Genomic DNA, 21,423 nt, shown 5'->3' with positions numbered 1-21,423 from the left:
CCCAGCATTGCAATCCCCAATTATAGTTTGCTAAGCCAATTGTGGCACCTGTAGGGTCATTTTATTAAACAACAATTTCTTAGTAGCCGTGTTGCATGCCCCTTTAAACAGTAATGAGTTTGTCATGGCATCAAAGAAGCATAGCTGTTTATTTGAGACCAGATCACTTGACAACATATTCAATTCTGATCCAATTCATTTGGGATCAACCACCTTAAAGACAATGCCTCCCTTCACAGCTTTCTCTCTCTGCTGCATCAAAATGAAAAATTGTGCTAGAGCCTCGACTTGGCACTCCATGGGGCAATATCACGGCTGCAATCAAAGTTTTCACAAAGCTTGGATAGTATGCACCATACAGTTGTTTTAACTTTGAGAGTCCATTTATTAATTCACCAGTCCTTACATTTGTCTATGTGGGTAGCTCCACTCTAACTTACCTGTCCAGGAGTACAGCGTGCCATCCCCTGCTTCAGTTAGACATCTGGACAGTGCTGTCTGTCCCTATGCTTTGCCAGCACCTGCCGCAACTTTTAAGCGCATTTCAGGCTAGAAAGTAGGGCGTACCCCAACACAAAGGCACTGTGCACCACTGCTAATTGACCTTGTGGTAGCACCTCTCATTTTCAACTCCCCTGTCCCACCCTCCAGCTCTCATTAGCTTGATCAAAGTTTAGTGCTAGTTGCCTGAGCTCATGGCTGCCAGAAAGGCAGACTGTCCTGCACACAAGGAACTAGCGTACAGAGAGATCCAACTTGGATCCGGGATCTCCTATGAAGGCTGCTGAAAGGTAGTGACTTTGCTAAATGTTTTTCCAGAAGCATGCTCCTTTCCATACCAAAGAGAAAACTGGGGTGTTGAAAAACGTATTGATTCGAATGGAAGTGCATAAGATTCTGATTGCTGCAATGGAGAAGATGTATGCAAAATAAAACAGCATAAATACAAGTATGCGAGCCTTCAAACTAATTTGAACAGAATTGAAACCAGGGTATCTGAAGCTGAAAGGAGAATTATGCTGGGGAGGCCACAAACCTGGACATGATTGTCCAAAAATTGAGAGAAAGAATCAGCCATGCTTTGGAATTTGAGAGATGCTTATTAACATTCATTGCTGTCGGGAAAGACAGTATTGACCATTTGGAGAATATACAGAAGTGAGGACATTTGGGGGTGTTGGCCACGAGAAACAGACCCATGATCTCGGATTGTGACTTTTAGTGGCTGTAACATGATCCCTGAATTGAAGAGAAGTCCATAATATTGTTGAAAGGGTGGAAACTGACTTACAGAGACTTTGTGGTGGATAACCATACTGGCTGCACATCCTTTCTTACAGATAGAAAGCAAGTAGTTGCCTTGGACTCGTTTGTTTCAGAGCCTTTCTCTTGTACCGGTAGGGTCCCGCAGGGATCCTCGCTTAGCTCTACGCTTTTTAATGTTTGTGTCTTCTTTTGCCTCCCTGATCATTTGGCTTTTCTCTTACCTCGTATGATGATGACACAAATTGTGGTGTCTCTCCCCAAACAGGATTCAGACGCACAAGGCAGATTTAGTAACTGTAAGCGGACTATCTCTACCTGGATGAACAATAATTTCCTGAAATTGAAATCAGGAAAATCAGAGTTCATTCTGTTGGGAAATAATGCCTCCTTCTGGTCATCAGCTTGGTGGCCAGATGGATTAGGCCCTCTGCCAGAGCCTGTGAAGAAAGCCAAAAACCTGGGTGTTCTTGCGGACTACAAACGCTCCTTTGGAGACCAGGTAAATGTAGTTACTACTCAACCTGTTTTACTCTTAGGTTGGTAAAAACAATTCTTAGATTTATTCAATTTGAGGCACAAAAAACGGTTTTGACCTCACTAGTTATGTTGAAATTGGATTACTATAATGGACTTTACCTTCATATACAGCAACCGCATCTAAAGAGTGCTTCAAACATTGCAAAACTCAGCATCCATACTGTTACTTGGAATACCCAAATTTGAGTCCGCCTCATCCGAAATTAGGAAATTACACAGGCTCCGAGTAAGGCATCCCTTTACATTTTAGGCGTTGTGCACAGCCTTTAAGGTCCTCCACACTACTTTCCCTTGCCATATTAGGCAGGGCCTCAAATAGTACTCTCCTAAGGAAACCCTTCGCTCCATGAAAGCTAAAACCAATCTTCTCACCTTCAAAAAGGAACTGAATAAATGTCTATTTAACATCTAGGGCCCGTTCATGGATCATTTTGCTGTGAAGCTAAGCTAGCGCCGTGACCTCTCCGGGTAGCCTAGTGCCTTACAAATATACTTAACGTAACATAACATTAGGAAGAAGGGGTGTGAGAGGCATTTCTAAGGTGCTAGTGTGGAAAGGTTACTCTTGCAGGGACACATGATCTTCTTGTTCTCAGACCTGAGGTCTGTTACTATTGAAAGATGGGAAACATAGCAATGCCTTTGGAGGGGAATGGTGTGGCTGGGAGCTAAGGCCATGGCCTTCTATCCTGCCTGGATAAAGGGTGACCATTGGCTAACCAAACATGGCTGCTCACTGTTCAGGGTTTTTTGGCAGAAGAGTGAGCGTCCTTGGGGTGATGATGGTGCAAAGGTACAATGGGGGTATATCCTGCAGAGCTGTTTGTTTGGGCTCCTGTGTATGTTTGTGATGTCATCCTGACTATTGATTGATCCCTCATTATCTGCCCTTTATCAGAAGGGGTGATTTTACCATTGTAAGACAAGTCATCATTTTCCCCATGGTCACCTCATTTTTAATGTCCGGTTTTGCTGGGGCCCTAGGACTCTGTATGCCCCATCATTGTTCAACAGTAGTATAGTGCCTATGTTTTCATCTAACGCATGTACCGTGGAATGGATTTATATAGCGGGTTTATTTAATGTTCCTCTAAGGTCATGGTAGATGGCACACAAAACCCATCAGTGACATCATAGTTAAATATAATTTGCCGGCTGCAGTGTGTAATTACACCACCCACTTATATAACAGATAAATATGGCTTTCTGGAGCACTGCTGTGCTCTGGTTGGGCTGGAATTTAAAGGCACTGCAGTGATCAATGACAAATCGAGAGAAAATGTGCCTTTGCCATGTTGAATAACCTATTTTTATATTAATATTGTAAGCCCACAGGGCTGGGTGCTTGATATAAAAGAAAGTGGCACACAGCATATTTGGAAGAATGTGCTTGACACAATGAATGTCCAATGGCAGTTTTTACTGTGTAGGTTCAGCTACATTCTCCATGACCAGGCCTAGGTAAAATTTCAAGCCTGTATTTCCACCTGCATTGGACAACGCTAGCAGAATAATTCATTATTTTCCACCTCGTTTTAAAAATCCAAGTACCTGGTGACAGGAGATTTTTGATAACCTTAATGGTAACTGAGCTTTACATAAAAGGTACTTTGTGCTGTCTGAGCTAAAACTATTATAGACCCTGTTTTGCCACGCCTCTCCGTTCATGAGGTGCAATACACATTCCCAGCTGGAGTAAAGAGCCCTGTTCTCCAGAAGACAAAATAGCCCAGCGTCTGGGCCCAGGAAGACACATACTTTAACAATGGGTGGCTACTCCGCATGAATTGGCCATCTGGGGCGAGTAAAGGAACAGTTGCCAGAAAAAAGGCCAGCCTTCACACTACCTCATTTCATTTGGAGGTGCCAAAAGGGGCTGCCAGGATCTGCTCTCGTTCATTCCCTGGGCCCTGCTAGACTTGGTTGACTCCAGTGCTAGCTGAAGTAAAAATAGATCTGGACCCTAACGGAGAGAGAAGCCAGGCCGTAGCGGGCATTGGGGTTTTCCCCGGAAGGGTGAGGGCCAGTTCTGCAGCGGTGGGACCCTGTTTGGTTAGTGGGAGACAGTTTTGCAGCTTAGTGGCAATGTAGGCCCCCAGTAACAAAAGCGGCAAACAAGCGTTTCCAGCCTCAAGGGGCAGGCAGTGCTTCCCCAGGGGCCAGGCAGCCATCTCGACACCGGGTCGGTCTGAGACAATTGCCAGGGCTGCCTTCGGTTCCTAGTCCGGCCTTGGAGAGAAGACCTCATTTACACAGGAAAGTAGCTTAGGGAAAGCCACAGCTCCTTATGATGGAAGAAGGGGTTTGCCATTTTGTACTGAGCTATTTGGAAATGTTTACAGTAGCGCAAAGTGGAAGAGCTATGGGAGCTCAGCGACTTATAACACCTCAAGAGACCCTCCCCGGCCTCCACCTTGGACTTTGTCCTGCTGAAGGTCTATGATCGCCACAAAAAAAGGCTTAGTCCACAGGTAAAACTTTGAGCGTTAGACCTTCACACCACCATAGGCGGCCTGATATCACACCTAGGTCCCCATCGACTGCCAACTGAGACTTCACATTGCTGTGTTACGATTCTCAGGGGAATTTCATGCGGCCGTAGCTTCCAGGGTTTGAGGGCAGACTCCTGTTGAGACTTCTTCATGATCTGTTCAGTTGGTACGTGTTCCCCTGTCCCAAACCAATAACCTAAGTTCTGACATCCTTGGTCTACCACAGGTGTTTTACGTGTTTCAGGTCCACAACCACTCGTACCTGGATCAGCAACAGTGAAACTAGGTAAGAGCCATTACACATAGAGTAACGTCACTGCAAGTCACGGACAAAAAATGGCTTGATTTTTATTTTGTGGGGGGAAGGATTCTTCAGTAGTACAGTAGGTAAAGCATTTGCCATATGTCTTAATATTGAATACAAAAATATTTTTAGAAAGACTTTGTCTTAGCTGATCTTGATCGGTCAACTATGGACCATTGTTTCATTCTGTCCCACACCACAATGCTCTCAAACTCCCATCTTAAGTACTCCAAGTCATTGTGCCTGTTACAAGATATTATATTACAGAATGCCCCTGGAAATGACAACTAGACATCCACCAACTCACCTCCATCTCACACTGCATGCTTGTTCTGATAGTCTCGCCCAAAAGGGTCGACCGTGTATGTAGGGAGGTCAGATCATGCTAGATTCTTGAGTGAGCCTGTCTGTGTATTTGAGGATCTCCTTATCGATTCATTGTTTGTAAATGTATCCTATGTGTGCTTCTTGTAAATCTGGCATGGGTCCATCCCCGCGAGGCCTTTGTCGCAGGACCCTAGCCTAGCGCCGCGTTGCAGCTCGCACTTTCAGGTATTTCGTTATTTTATATCCATTTATGATGCACCCTTGGTGTATAAAGCTGTATTTAAGATGGGAATGGTGTTTCTTTTTAATAGAAAGGGCTTTTTGCGTTGTCATCTAACAGATCTTATTTTCTTCTGCAGGCAGCAGTCAGCCGCATGGCGCAACCCAAGGTTCGACAAGTGACAGCATGCCGGTGACCGCTGACCCACGCCTGCTGCCTGACAAGTGTCTCCAAAAGACCGCCAAGGTAGGCCGGTCTCGATTTTACTATCACTGAGCTTCCTTGAGTTGCACTTGACATTTCCAAGAAAACGCAGCTCACGGACAAACACTACCTCTTTGTGCAACCCTTTGATAATGTAGTGGCAACCATAAGTGGGAACTTTGTAAGAATCGCCAAATCACTACTCTCTGAAGAATGGCAAAGGGCGGCAGGAAGTGGTTCCAGGAATAGGACCCTGGCACATTCTGGCCTTGTACTGTCTTATTCCAGGGTAACCGTCACATTGTGAGATTGTGCACTAATGCTTGCTCTTGTTGAACTGTGATCAATCACTTTCTTACAAAGGAGTTCTTGCTTTTTAAATGCCCTCAGGTAGTGGTACTGCAAGAGCACACCAGTCCCAACTAGTCCTTGCTGATTGCTCACCAATACCCTAAACAGCCTGTTTAAAAAAAATTTAAAAAAACAATTCAAGATAAGAGTATTCGTTTGAACACCATTTAAATAAACCAAGTCAATGTATCACAACTCGTTCACCAACCGATGATACAGAAGAGTTCATAACACTACAAATGTTGTGTATCGCTATTGAAAAAAGTATTTTTAAAATAGCCCATATGCAGAAGAGTAGGCAAGGCACTCAGTCCTGCTGATCCTACAAGGTACGTCGGAACTAAAAAGCTACATTCTAAGAATGAGCAGTACACAATTCCCCATTGACACAACAAGGTTACTGTGCTCTTCATGTGAGAGGGACACAATTCAGAATGACTGTATCGTGCATTGTCAATCTTGGCTCCCTAATGCACCTCCCAGCCCCGGTCAGCGCTGCCTTGCCTCTTTCAGAAGATGTTCACTTAGCCTTCAAAACTAGGGTATCCCAGCTCTAAATAGTGCACATTTTGGGAGGAAGACCCATTGTAGGTATGGTTATACTTTATTAGGTTGACAGCAGCATATATTTGGCATCACAGCAGAGCATTTTGGCAAAAAATATTGTACAAGCCAATATTATGTCTGTACATTAGGAGATTAGCGGATCGGGGTGCGTACAAAACAGCGCTGATGGAATTTGATAAGTGGTGGAATAGAAATATTGCAGTAATATGTTATTCTAAGGCAATTTGTGATTGCTGGTGTACAGCTTTTAATGATGTAAGCAGAGGAATTGAGCTAAGTTCAATGAATCTGTGGAGAACCCAGGAGTTGAAAAGATCCAGACCAGGATGCAGTGCAAGGACATTGAGTGTAGCTACGAGGTTTTCAGTGGCCATCATTAGTTGCGCGTTGACACATAGTGGCTCAGAATTTCCGGGGAGTAGTTTGAGGAGGAGCCATTCATGGCTTTGAAAACCAGGACCAGTAGCTTGTCCATGTTATGTTTTCTGGTGACAGCCAGCGCTTGGTGGCGCTTCTGAAACATGGAGTGTCCTTCTTTACAGCCTGTGTCCCACTCTTTGTCCTCTGCTCTGTATCCCATTTTGCTCTCCCTCTGCACTCTTCCCCCCATTTTGCTCTCCCTCTGCACTCTTCCCCTGTGTGACCTCAAACTGACCCCTCCCATCATGTGCTCTATTTACTGGCTCCGCTTCCCTTTCTGTTGCTCTTATTTCCCTCCTTACAGGCTCTGTTTCCTTTTGTTTGTTTCCCCCTACTCAGCCTGTCTACTTGCCTTTTCCACTCGTAGACTCCTCTTGGCTGCTTGAGTTCTTGTTCTCAGCCCAAATAAGTCTACTCTTTTGACTATAATCAAAGTGCATTTTTAGAGCTATGTACCAACTTTTCTTTTGTAGACAGCTATGCTTGTGCTAATTGTAAGCGTTTGTGAATTTTGTGCAGTTCTGCCATCGATTAACCAAACTTTACTGCTACTAGACAAAGTTTTTCCTGCCTCCCTCCTCTCGCCTCCATTCCCCCATCCTACCTGCTCTCCCAGACACAGATGTGCATTAGAAAGCTGAACACACCGCTCCTCCAGGTGGACCAATTTGGTGGTTTGTGGAAACCACGTAGCTGGGCCTCCAGGAGTGCCTAGGAGGCTGAAAGAGGGTCATGTGACTTCACCAGCCTTTATAAGCCCCCCGCGTCCAGGGCGTTTCAGCTTGGGCATGGAGGTTAAGGGCAGCAAGGTCAAGGGCAATTGCTTGTTTGGGCCGGGATGGGCCTTGGGTCAGAATCGCTACCCATTTCAAAATGTACACACACTGTCCAGGAAACGGCCACAAACACAGCCATGCACACAAGTTCATAACAAACACACACCTATCTCTGCCAACAGGCAAGGTCAATCCACCCACAACTCACTCACCAAAGACTACCCAGTTGTGTAACACACTTATACCCTCCACCTCAAATCTTCAAAAACATTGTTGTAACTTCTGCGGCAGTGCCAGTCAAAACACTCATCAACCACTCCTTCAGCACAGCATTTTTCCAGAAGTCTTAAAGGCATACATTTGCCCCTTATTAAAAGTAGCCCGGACTAGATCAAGACTCCCACAACTGCGGACCAATAGTAAACATTTTTTTAGAAGGAGCAGCCTTCGTCCAGACGTCACAATTTATTGAAGACAATTCCATATTTTCCAACTTCTGTACTAGATTCCTTCCAGCAAAAGGCACTGAATCAGCCCTAATCTCGATATGGAATGACCTTAAAGGCACAATAGACAAGAATGGATTGATGCCTGTCTTCTCTTGGACTTTTCAGTAGCCTTTGACACACTATCCAAAGACTCGAGGAAGCCTGAGTAGGGAGCATGCTACCTACACAATAGAACAAATATCATCCATACGCCTACATTCTCGACAAAACCATACAGCACTAAAGCTGGAATCCCTCAGGGCTCAATTGTCTCGCCCCGTGCTTTTCAACATCTACATGAAGTCATTACCAGTATTTATTAATGGTTTTCACTTTACATGTTAGAAGTACGCAGGCAACGTACAGCTACTAATAAAATTGGAATTTTTCAAGGACACCGAAAAATCCACAATCTTCAGTTGTTTGCCGGCTGTTGACCAATGGATGACATTGAGCCACTACTTCACAGCAGCAATAAACCAACAAGATCAGGTACAAGATGAAGAATGGTACAAACATCAAAAACAACAATCTTGGATACTACTCCCCATGGGATACATTTGAAGCCCAATGACCTGATAGAAAGAGTAGCTCCAAAGAAACAAGTCTATAATGCCGCAAATTCAGAAGGCTCACTGAATGGGGGTACCAGCCAGCAAGGGCAGTTAAGAAAGATCCAAGGAGGCACGGCAGAAGAGACCGAGCCACGTTATCTAGAGCAGAATGAAATAAACAAGCAGAAAGAGAACCAACCGGCAGATTCTCCCCCATTTCATACTTCATCACTTAATGCAAGAAAAGGCAGTGTGTCCCAACAGGGAAATCTCAGGTTCCACTTTCAGAACCATAATAAGTAAACCAGTAGATTCAACTAGAGTAAAAACTTGAGAGCTCGAGCCTTGCTGACCAGAGCGGAATAAAACAAACAAGCAGAAAGAGAACAAACCGGCAGATTCGCCTTCGTCTCATAGCTCCCCACCTAAATGCAAGAAAGGGCAGTAAGCCCCAACAAGGAAACCTCAGATTTCACATCCAAAACCTTAACAAGTCAAGTACAGTGGAAGACAAACCAGTAGACTCCTCTTGGTAAAAAATTAGAGAGCAAAGATCTTTAATGCAGCAAATAATTTTAACACCAGAAAATGAATCACAGGGTCGGCATGCTATTTTAAATGAGGGCACCATAATAAAACTGTTAGCAGAAATTCCAGCCTTAAAGCATTTAGACTCAACAAACCTTCTGGCTGTAGAATTCCTTCTAATATTGAAACAAAAATCAAGGAAAAAACTCTTACTACATGGCAATCGGTAGAAGTCCAGCTCATTATGAACTTTGCACAACAATTTGAAGCATAAGGCGTAAAACTATCCTAACAAATCATTCCACGCTACCCCGGACCCCTAATTGGAAATTTTTCCTACAAAGCAAAACAAGGATCAAGACAAATACAAGAGAGGCCACAGGTGTATTCGGTGCTGTAGATGATATAGGGAGAAGTCCAACTATTCCAACGAGGAGTGACGCATACAAAGGCCAGAAGGCGACTACGCGAACAGATCAAAGTCAATAGAGTTTGCTCCCAGGCACCCTTAATGATAACAAGGGTGATTGACCCATGAGAAGACAAATGTATAAACTTAACAATAGAAATATCCACCTGCTCTCATGGAACATAGCAGGAGCTAGAAGATGGCAGGCCTCCTCGAGGCTGGGAAACATGTGACATAATTGCCCTCCAGGAGGCATTGGCATTGTATGATATACCCATTGCAGGTTTCACACACTACACTAGAACTGCGGAAAAACATGAGAAATATGGCCAGCCAAAAGGGGGCCTGGCTTCTACGTGTTCACAGCACTAAGCATCAAATCGGATCAGATAGCCTCTCCTGGATCCAATATGCAATTTATTACATTTACTCAATAGGTCTCAGATAAACGGAGACCAATGCTGCTGATTAACGCACATGCCCATCCAAAGGCAAGCAAGAAAAAAGCTCATAACGCCCTACTAATTGCCACAATCTTGGCTATAAGATGCACTCATCCCTCTTGGGATATATTGCTGACAGGAGACTTTAATTCTAATTTAATCTATTCCCCGGTCGTAGACGAGAAACTTGCTTCGGACCACATATTCTGGAATGTTCATCCTCAATATCAACTAAATACAACTTGTCCTGATTTTATAGGCCAACACCTGGTGAAGGCATAAGAGTATTTGGGAATGAGAGTCATAAATGGCAGATCGATGGCAGATACCCCTCCTAAGCACACATAACATGGAGGAAGGGCATGAGCCAGAATTGATTATACGGTAATTTCACTATCATTGATACCACTTATCTCCCAATTCCCCATCCAATACACCACCAGGAGTGACAACTCTTATCAGCACATTTACTTCAGCCTAAATTTACCCAAGCATCAGGCTAATCCAGTAACGGAGGGAAACATCTATTCAATTGATCTAAAGCGCCTTAGATGGACAAACAAAACCTTACAGGAGCTACAAAACACAATGAAAGAATTTATAATAGCGAACAGGGATGAGTGTCCAAATACAGTGCAAGCATGGACAAACATCATATCAAAATTGACATAATGTCGGGGGAAAAAAAACCCGGTATCCAGAAACAAAAATTGTAAGGAATTAATGAGTGAAGTTTTAATCCTGAAACACGAAGCAAAGAAAGCCGTCAGGAAATTAAAAACAATGGATCCTGATCAAACAGCATGGGACACTGCATGTCAGCTGAGGAAAGAATACAAAAAGAAGTTATGGGAAGAAATAAGAAATAGAAATGAGAGATTCTGGTAAAAAAAAATATTTTTTAGTGCTAAGCAAACCAACTCCAGCACCTTTTGGGAAATAATAAGCAATCTGAATAGACCAGTGAATGCCTAAACTTCAAATGTACAAGAACACGATTGAGCCAATTTTCCAACAAGAAGATTCATGGAGATCATAACTCCCGAACAACTGTCGCTGAATCACCTGGATGACTTGTATCAACCTGATCTAGCGACGGCAACAGGAAAAGCAGAAAACTCCAGCTGCAGAAAAGATGGTATTTGCAGTCTAAAGGTAAAAACTGATTCGTCAACTTATTTAGCTATGAAATAATCAACACAATACGGAAAGGCAGAGGAGAGGGAGCACCAGGCCCTAATGGCATCCCTCAGGCAATTTTTAATTATGATCCAACTTTCTGGAGCGAAAATATAGCCACACAATTTAAAGAAGTTGTGCTACTAAATCAAATTCCATCTACTTAGCAAGGCTCAATTATTGCGCCGATATACAAAGGTGGAGATAGTATAAACCCGTCAAATTATAGGCTAATTGCCCTATGAGATGTAGAAGCAAAGTACTACACCTCTCTGATCTGGCAGACCTGATTGATTGGTCGGACAAGATTAACTTGATTCCCATTAGACAGACCGGTTTTAGAAAAGAGATTGAAATGACCAGAGATATTCTATCTCTCACTAATAGCAGAAAAATGCTAGCAAAGCAACAACTGCACCTTTGTTTCATAGATCTAAATGCAGCCTTTGACAGCGTGGATTGTCATCACCTGTGGAAAAAACGGAGTGCTTGGAACATCCCATATAGAATACTACGAGGTATACTGTTATTTTGCTCCCAAACCTGGATAAGAATAAAGTTGGGCAATGGTTCCAGATTATCAAGAAAGCTGAATACAAACAAAGGCTTAAAACAAGGATGTGTGTTGGCGCCGCACCTTTTCAATCTTTTTATGTCTGACCTAACACAACGGCTTGATAAGATCCACTCTCATCCACCACAGTTGGGAAAGCTATCATTTTCTCATCTCTCATATGCAGGCGTTGTGGTGTTAATGAGCCTAATTAAGGTTGGTCTCTGAAGGTCACTCCCTGAACTGATGGAATATATAACAACTAACACACTAGAAATTAATACATGGAAAAGTAAAACCATGCTCATCAGCAATCGTCCTAGCATCAAGCAGAACATCTGGCTTGACGGCAAACCGCTAGAGGAAGTAACCAGTTATAAATACTTGGAGTTTTACATGGATAATAGATTAAATCATCAAGAGCAAAAAACTATGTCACAGAGAACCAGCACATAAGCTTTTGCTTTTAGGACCCTGGCAAAAAAACTGAAGGGGCCGTCCTACAAACCACTGCTTACCGTGATAGTGGCAAAAATTCTGCCAGCAATATCTTACGCCAGCATTGCTTTACACTGTAAAGATTCTGTCTTTTTGAACACACTCTTAGCTACAACCTACAAAAAGGTCTTTCAGATCCACCAGTCCGCATCATTCACTTGAATTTGAGCTTACAAATCAAACAACAGGGAGAATGTATACCACAATAAAGCTCTGGTATCGACTGAAACAGAATACAGCGTGCTCCCTACTCGTGGGACAAAACTGGAAAATTACAAAAAATTACCTACACTGCCGAGCTATGAAACAACAATCTCCCTTTTTCAACTTTAAAAAAAGTCGTAAACAAAGCAGCAAAACCTAATTCTATGCTACCTAACAAAAACACCTTCAGCCTTAGATCGCATACCTGGAGGGTGATTAAAAATTATAAGATTCTTGCACCAGCACCTTACTTAAGCATTACATTTTTGGTACATCTAAAAAGTCAGCTGAAGGGCCTACACTTTGGGAAACTACCGTCCATTGCGGGCCAGCCAAGCTGCATACATAAAGGGCCTACAATATGGTGACTTTGTGGCAGCAAAAAAAGAGGACCTCATTCATTTAATCTGCATATGTCCCAAACTTTATTCAGCACAAGTCACCTTTTTAAGAAAAACCCTAATCATCAAAGGAATAAGGACATGCAGAGCTGCTATAATGTAAGAGCTAGATCAGTCATAGCCTCAAATGAACTGAAAGCTGATAAACTTTTCTCAACCTCCACGCTCTGAAAATTGAAATTTAATAGGATCATTGACTTCCGTTTAGGACGATATTGGATTTTATCATTTATGATCAGAAACATTATTGGATGTACAGGTAGACCAACAAGGATGTGGATCAAGGGTGTAGATCATAGAATGGGAAAATCTCTGAATTAAGATTGTACCGGTTAGGAACATTTCTGGTTGTACATGAATACTATCGATCATAACTACTAAGGGTGTATAGCCTAATATGTGAAATCTTGTTTTAAAAGTATGAAGATATTTATTGTATTTTTTTTTTTAAATTTATGTGCAAATTGTTATGATGTTAATTACCTAAACAATAAGCATGTATTCATTCATTTAATCACTACTTCACATTGAATGCTTCCAAATCTGAAATACTCGCTTATAATCACTGGGAAACGTATGACCACCTCTGTGCATGGCCTGACTATGAAAAACCTTAGATATTTTTGATGGCGGAGTTTAAAAAACAAAACAACAAAAAAAAAGTAAGAATTACCTTTAATGCCAAACTATGGATGACTGCCCAAGTGGAAAGGCAGCCAAATCAAGCTTTCTTACAACGAAAACGCTGGGACGGATCCTCCCACACCTAGGATTCATCTACAAGATCCAAGTGACAATCGGTCTTGTCCTATCAAAACTCAATTATGCTAATGGTCTGTGCCCCAACTCACCTTTATCAAATATGCACAGATTACAGAGAATTCAGAACTCTGGTGCTGTACTCTACTTATAAAGTCACCAGCACACATCTCTCGTACCTGAGGGCCCTACACTGTTAACAGTTGTCAGAAGATCCACATTCAACCAGCTTTGTATCACCTATAAAAAGCAATCAATGGCACAGGGCCACTTTTCATCAGGAAGAAAATTACCAAATACATACAAAAAGGACCCTATTCTTTTGAATGACACCACGCCTCAAAATATCAGCATACATGGAATAAAACTATGGTGTAACATCTTTCTCCGGGCAAGCAGCCAAACTATGCAATTCCTTACCTACAAACATAGGATCCACTGGCAACCATTTCAGCTTCAGACGATTAGTCAAGAGCTGGCTCTTCCCTACATGACAACTATATTCACAACACAACAGTGTAACTCATCAGTATGTAAAAGACATTAGAACCTCTGCTGTATATATGTGTTAATGTGTGTATGTGTGCCATATGCTTACATGTTTGCTGTGCAGCATGTCTGCAAATCATTGCCGAAGTTGTCAGTGCCTACGCTGTACAGCATGAAGAAAAAATAAAATGGCAGAGCCAGTAGTTTCAAAGGCGAGACCGATTGGCTTTGCCAATGCTTTGTTGGTATCTGAATAATACCCCAGTGATTCTGAGCACATCAGTTAATCTTCCCATGCGTGAAAAATGAAATAAAATATGACATATGGCAAAAAGAAATCCTATCACATACAGAAAGCAAATGGACCATATTCAAGTCTTAGTTAAAATGTACTAGGAATCAGATAACATTTGTTGTCGCTATAAACATCTATTCCAAAGGAGAAAAGGACTTCTTTGAAGTGCGCGTGACATAGTAAAACATAGCTGTAAATGGCAAGAGATGGCAGGGAAGAAGAAAAAATTCAAGTAGTTGCTCAATCACAGCACCATCAGTGGGAGGACAGCAATTAAGCTTATGCAATCAGTACTTGGTCCATGCTCCAGCCGAAAGAAGTGAAGCCAGCACATGCTGGCCAATTAGAAGGCAGCAAATAAAAGAAACAATGAAGGCCTAGAATGTTAAGCAGTGGGTGGGTTGCAAGCCCCTTGTTGTATACAGTCTCTCTCGCAAGCGAGAGCGCAAACAGTGCATGCGTTGTTGCAGGCTAGTCCTAAAAAGAAAGCACATACTACTAATGTACTAAAAATTTAACTTTAATCTTTGGTTCTGGAGTAGCGGGTTTCTCACCCCAGTACCACAATGACTCATTGGTTGCAGTAAGTTATATAGAAATACAATTTACAATTACTATTTGCGGAGATAATAGAGAGCTCTAAACTGAAAAAGAACAGTACGAGGGATAGGGTTAAAGCTGTTTACAGCGGCACCTGTGATTCCAAGATTGGTCTGGTGCTTGGCATTGTCCTGTGCCCCAAAGAGTTCAAGAAGTATGAGATTTAAAGCAAGGTATAGGTAGTTGTCAAAGATTATGAAGTTGCATCCATGAGTGATGGTGATTTCTTTCAAGTCTTTTTGAGGTGAGAGGAAGTAGGGAGATGTGGAGATAGGTAGCAGATAGTAATAAGTAGCAGAAATTAATTACTTAGTGGTTTTTATTTGTTCTTTTTTATTTTGTAACATGGACAAGGCTGCAGCAGATTTGAAGCAGTTACAATAGGTGTTTCTTGTGGAGTGGTTGCAGGGAGATGCCAGGAATGATGCTACATTAGAAGAGAGGGGGTAGTTGTTTGATACTTTGGACACTTGTAGTTTGATGTTGCACATGCAGGGTTGACTAATTTGAGAACAGTAATTTACTCTGTGAAAGAAGTGTGAGGGAAAGAAAGGGGCATGCCAAAGGAAGTAGAAGTGTGGGAGATATGAATGGTTGGAGGCGGTGGACTTGTCTGGAGTGCAGCCAGTTTTGGTCTAGTACCTGAGATTTTAAAGGGGCACCATGAGGCAAGGTTATGCACATTGAGGGAGGAGTGTGGCAGGTATGTGCAAGACCAGGATTTGATAGTTTTGATTACATGGGCACACCATTGGGGGATAGAACCTAGACAGGATGTGAGGTTCTGTAGTAAGAACATTTGGCAGGCATGAGGGTGAATTTGAGGGTGATCAGGGCATGTTCATAGTTCTCAGGATATAATTTAGCTCTTTGCTTTTCAAATGTACAGCTGCATTTCGGCTTTCAAAGCATTAAGGGTGGGCTGTGATGCAGGGCTTTGGGCGAGAGGCAGCAGGACGAGTCTTCATAACTGATAGTGAGAGTCCAGTGTTGTTCTCAGTGTGTTATCAAATGTCAAAAGATGTGGCATTCAGTAAGGGTTCTAGATCTTTGTGAATTTGAGATAAGAATGGAAGTAGGACATTTGCGTAGTGTTTTGTTTTGCTGATAATAGCCTTGAATAATTGGAAGCAGGATGAAGGGATGTTGACTGACATTTTATTATTCCAAGGTCACAGGGAATTGGGCTGATGGGGTTGTGGAAGGAATGAGTGTGTTTGAAATCAGAATTGGATGTAGTGACATTCTGGACAACTGTGTTGGGGATGGAAGGGTGCTTTCTAGTGAGTGGTTAAAGAGAACTGAGTTAGGGTTGTGGTGCCCTACAATGATGAGTGGCATGGAGTGTCACAATAATCTCTAGATCATCAAGGAAGGTGCCAGTGTTACTTGGTGGGTTGTAAATAGCCATACTAAGGACACTGAATGGTGCAGTGTTTGTAATGGATTGCTGGTTGTGCACGTTTCGGACTCCTCAATACTTCTGTGATGTCTTCACAGTGAACTCTGAGTAGGTGAGAATTAAAGCGGTTACTAATGTAGGTGGCTCGGATGCAGGTGGGAAAGTGAATCCCACAGACAGATCAGAATAGGGCAGGGTGCTGAAGGGTATTCTTTGTACGGGATTATGTGCTTAATGTTTAATTGAGGTAATTAGATGATGACAAAATAAGGTATAAGGGACAGCATGGGGTTGGGGTGTCTGACAATGGGTAAGAAATGTTGAGGTGGTTAAGAGCCTGAGCCATGAAGTCCCAATAATTTAAGGAGCAGTAGGCATAATTGGAGTATGGACCTTGTAAAGGGCATAAAGTTCTCATGCAGTTTATGTGAATACAATGTGGAAGGCTCTGCCTATTGTGTGAATGGGACCTGGGTACGAAGTAGGATTAAGAGAGTAGACATGCTGGATGTACTTGGGGCAACATTGTTGTAGTTTAGCATTATGAAAACCTGTTTTATAGCAGAGCGGCACATGGCCTATGTACCCACCCACCAAGGAGACAGAAATTACTATTTCGCAGTAGGCTAAAGTAGCAGTATTGGTATTTATGCGACTCAAAGGTACTGCAGGCAAACCATTAGGAAAACATTGTGAAATGTATGGCTGCTGTTGACAGGACTCAGCAGCAGTATTGAGGCAACAGATAATCAAATTATTTAATATTGTTCTGGTTGTTAGAGGAGCAAGAAGGTATGAATGTTACAGTAGGTGCTCAGGAGGAGTGTACCTTTCTAGTGAAGCTAAAGTAGCATCCTTTGAGCAACTATCTAGTCGGGAGCGAATCACAGCCTTAAATTGCTCAGATGACTGCTCCTAGGCTCTGTAAGATGTCTTCAATACTAAGAAAGACTTGGATATTGTTAAGCGCCAGGGCCTTTTCCATTTAAACTACTCGGTACTTCTAAGGGAGGAGAAATTGAAAATACTAACAAGAAATGTGGAGCAGCTTGGGCCACCTGGCACTGCCTGCTCCAAAAGGCGACCACTTTAGGCCGTAAACTGATTTCAGTGACCGTTCTAGTGAGCTACAAACACTCAACTCCCTACAGACTGGTCTACAGAATCTACATTATTTTTACAACATGGAAACCAAACTGTAGCTCTATGTTTTAGAACTGATTATTTCATGGTCTTTTAGGGGTTTCTAATGACCAAAAGTGAATAACCACTGTGATTTACAGTCTATCTAGAGTCTAGCAGTCATGGGAATAACAGCAAGGTTCTGGTCTTCAAGCTTTGGTCTTCTAGACAATGTTTAATCAATGTGTAGGCCCAAGTAAATATCTGACAACCTCCAACTTCAGAGCACAATCATTGCCAGTTTGATGTTAAATAAATCAACGAATAAATTAAGTGGTTCCTCCAGCTTCCGGTCCAAATGTACACATTAAATAGGAGGCGCTCATTAAGTGCATGCGTAATTAGCTTCAAGGTTCTGCCACCTTTACGTTAATCATACTGTTGCAATACCTCCACCCATCCGTCTTTTGTATTTATCTAACCACTTGGCTGTTGATGTTAACAATGTTTTATAGCTGTCAGATGTTAAGTAGCATTTTGTCAGTGTGAGTTGTTTTCTTGAAACTGAGTCATTCTCCCTGTTGGATAACTAAGAATAAAGCAAATTGTGAGTGGTCCAAAGCTCAACGTGATGCCCAGTGAAATGGAATTACCATGAACTATGTATCCAGTTCAATGAACACCGAAGTAAACGTCATGCAGAGTAGTTATTTTGTGTGCACCTTCCCTCTGCTTATTCCTAAGATGTTCCCTCTTGGTCTGTTTCGTAGGTGGTGTATATATTGGAGGAGAAGCACTCCAGAGCTGCCACCGGCTTCATCAAACTACTGGCAGACAAAAACAGCGAACTGTACCGAAAGTATGCCATGTTTTGCGCTGTGGATCATCGTGTGCCAAGGATGTATGTGCCACTGGCTGATTGTCCTGAAAACTTTGTGTCCAGACCAGAGGACTACACAAATACTCTCTTCATCTGCCGTATTGTCGATTGGAAAGAAGACTGTAACTTTGCTCTTGGGTATGTGCCTCCTTCTATATGTCCGTATCAACCCGTTTCCTCACTCCTCTCACTATATTGGTCGTGTAATAAAAGAGTACCTAAATGTATCCCTGAGAGAGTGAAGGTGCAGAAATTGCATACAGGAACTAATTGTTTGAACAGCCAATGCCAGGCATGCTTTAAAATGACAAGAAGGTAATTGAGTTTTGCATAATGTTCGACTTGGGTGTACTGTGTGCATCTGGTTTTGTCCACCTCCTAGTCTCTTCGGACAAAGTGTTAACCCACTGGACAGACAAATGATCTCTTGAGGATGTTAATCCCTGCAAATGCCAGCAGAAAAAAACTCAGAGTCCCAGTAGCAGCCGGTGTTAGAGGAGAATGGCGGGGTGGGGAGGGGAGACCTTGGAAAACAAAGGGGGAAAAAAAATAACTTGCCCGCTGCATAGCCGGTCTCCTGCACCTCTCGTGGTTCCGCTGCAGGCACAGGCTCCCAGACTCCCCTGTTGCCAATCCTGAAGCTGCTCTCATACAAGAGAGCAGCTTCCTGAAGCTGCTCTCATACAAGAGAGCAGCTTCAGGATTGGGCTGAGCGCCGATGATTTGCGCTTCCAGTGAGACTGAGAGCCTGTGCTTGCTGTCTCCAACCCAGCAACTCAGCTGGGTTGGAGACAGTTTCAGTGCGCATGGCGGTTTGCCCGGCCTGAGATGGTCGGCCAAACCATCATGCGCACTGATATCTGATAGAGACTTCTAGCTGCAGATTCCTTACCATAGAATTTCCAAGGAGTCAGGCTGGATCTGGAAATGTTTGCTCGAGCAATACCCCTTGCACGTGCCGTTGGGTGGCTGCATTTGGCTCCACGTGACGTTGTCGGCATAGTTGATGAATTTGCGGTTACCTTTATAGGTTCCACCCAGGAGCGTGGACATAAGTTCTTTTCTTTCTGCGCCAGTTAATCACCAATCTGGGAAGAGCTACCCCTCTCTCGCTTTTTGACAGGTGTTTTCGACTTTTTGTCGACTTCAAGATTTTTTCTATTGTGTATTAAGGGATGTTTTTGAAGAAGACCGGTTTTAAACCATGTGGCACCTGTCAATGCACCATGTCCGTTACCGATCCCCCCCCACCTCGTCTGCCTTTTGGTGTCTCGATCCTGATCACAACTCAGTCATGCTCGGACTTTCGGGCCATGGCTCTAAAGGACGTGCAGGAGCAGGCTTTGAAGCTCCTTGCGTCCCGGCAGTCGACACCATCCTGCGAAACTTCGCAGTGATCCTGATGGAAGAAGAGGAGGTCGAGGGGCTGCTCCATGAGCCCCATTTGCTCTTCCTCCCACTCGAGGTCCTCGGGACACTCGAGAGGGGGGGGGGGGGGGAGGCACAAGGAAAAAAGAAGTCTAAGCAGACTTCAGCTTCACCTCTGCTGTCGTCTGTCGACGAGAGAGGTACGGAGCACCAACACTCTAGGCACGGTTCTGCGGTGCTGGTGCCAGGGTCGACTTTCCGCTTGCCCCCGTTTCTGGGAGCCAGAGTGACTCCCGCTCAAATGAAAGTTTTACAAGGACATGCGCCGCGTATTTGAGCGGGTGGACTCCTTTGGTGAGCCTTGGGCCTCAAGGGATCGGGAGAGGGCCAATCTGATTCGACGTCATCTGCTCCGGCCACAGCCCCAGTTGAGCCTCGGGGATTCATGGACGGCGCCCGTTGCGCCAATGCGACCTTCCCCAGCGCCGGACCCAAAGTCGGTGCCATTGGTGGAACCCATGGGTTCTATGTTGTTGTCTGAGCATTTTCATGAAGTTTCAGAGGACTAGGAGTCTTCGGAACACCAATATATGTCTGCAGAGCAGATGGACTGGTATGAGGAACTTGAGGAGGCCAGTGAATTGGATACATCCCCAGGTGCTGGCATGCTCTCTCCGCCAACTGACATCATCTTCCCAAGTGATTCCAACCTCTTGGATTCCCTGTCTGGAGGGGCGGAAGGGAACGTTCCCTGGGAGGTAGAAGCCTGCACCACCAAGCTTTCAGGGGTGGGGCGGAATGGGGTTCCAGCCGTATGCCAGCCACCGTCCTGTGCAGACTTTCCAAGTGTGGCTGGTACGTGGAAGTGGCTCATTCTGTCCTAGTAATGGAAACAAGAAGTCATCAGCCCCCAAGCACTCCTAGTCTGACTCTGCAAGACTACGCCACTTCAGTGGGAGGTAGAATCTATCATCTCCTCCCCCACTGGGGGTCCATTACATCAGACAAGTAGGTCTTGCAGATCATTCAGGGGGGCTATTCTCTGCAATTCCTTTCTTTTCCTCCTCCTATACCGCCAATTCAAGATCGGCTGGCTGAGCATCATTTAAAATTGCTCCAGGAGGAAGTTACAGCTCTCCTGGCCAAGGCTGCTATAGAGATGTCCCGGTTTCAGAAGTAGGCAGTGGCTGTTATTACCCCTACTTTCTGATTCCTAGGAAGAACAAAGGGTTGCGGCCCATTTTAGATCTTCAGACCGTCAATTTCTACCTCAAGAAGAAGTTCAAAATGCTCACTGTACTTTAGGTCTTGTCTGCCCTTGACCAAGAAGAGAGGATGGTAGTGTTTGACTTGCAGGATGTGCATTTTCACATCCCCATCCTGCTGGGCCACAGGCAGTACCTGCTGTTCAAGGTAGGCCACGAGCCCTTTCAGTTTACCGTGCTCCCATTCCACCTTACCAGTGCCCCTCAGCTGTGTATCAAGGTGAAGGTAGTGGTTGCAGCTCATCTGCGCAGATTAGTAGTTTGTCTTCCCCTACTACGACGACTGGCTGTTGAAGGTGTCCTAATCCACAGCTGTCGACTCCCACCTTCAGAATATGGCAAACCTCCTGCATTTGTTTGGGTTCACTATAAACGTGCCAAGGTCACACCTGACTCCGTCTTAGACGCTTTCTTTCTTTTTAAAAAAAAACATTTTTATTGAAACAAAAACATTTTATTTTGCATTTCCCCGGCCCTCCCCCACATCATCCAGACCAAGGGAACTATATTACAAAAAGAAGC

At 43.7% G+C, this 21,423-nt stretch overlaps 1 protein-coding gene across 1 annotated transcript in view; it reads left to right on the top strand.

Moving 5' to 3' along the window:
• The window catches only part of DIS3L2 (DIS3 like 3'-5' exoribonuclease 2), a 1,010,223-nt gene that overhangs the window by 424,446 nt on the left and 564,354 nt on the right, over positions 1–21,423 (top strand). The window contains exons 8-9 of the mRNA XM_085635696.1: positions 5,286–5,392; positions 18,159–18,406. Coding sequence (XP_085491822.1) covers positions 5,286–5,392; positions 18,159–18,406 — 355 coding nt within the window. The remainder of the gene's footprint in view (positions 1–5,285; positions 5,393–18,158; positions 18,407–21,423) is intronic.

This window comes from Triturus cristatus, chromosome 11 (genome assembly GCF_964204655.1).
Source record: "Triturus cristatus chromosome 11, aTriCri1.1, whole genome shotgun sequence".
Taxonomy (NCBI): Eukaryota; Metazoa; Chordata; class Amphibia; order Caudata; family Salamandridae; genus Triturus; species Triturus cristatus.
The sequence above is the reverse complement of the archived record's forward strand: the minus strand, read 5'-3'. Positions and strand labels throughout refer to the sequence as shown.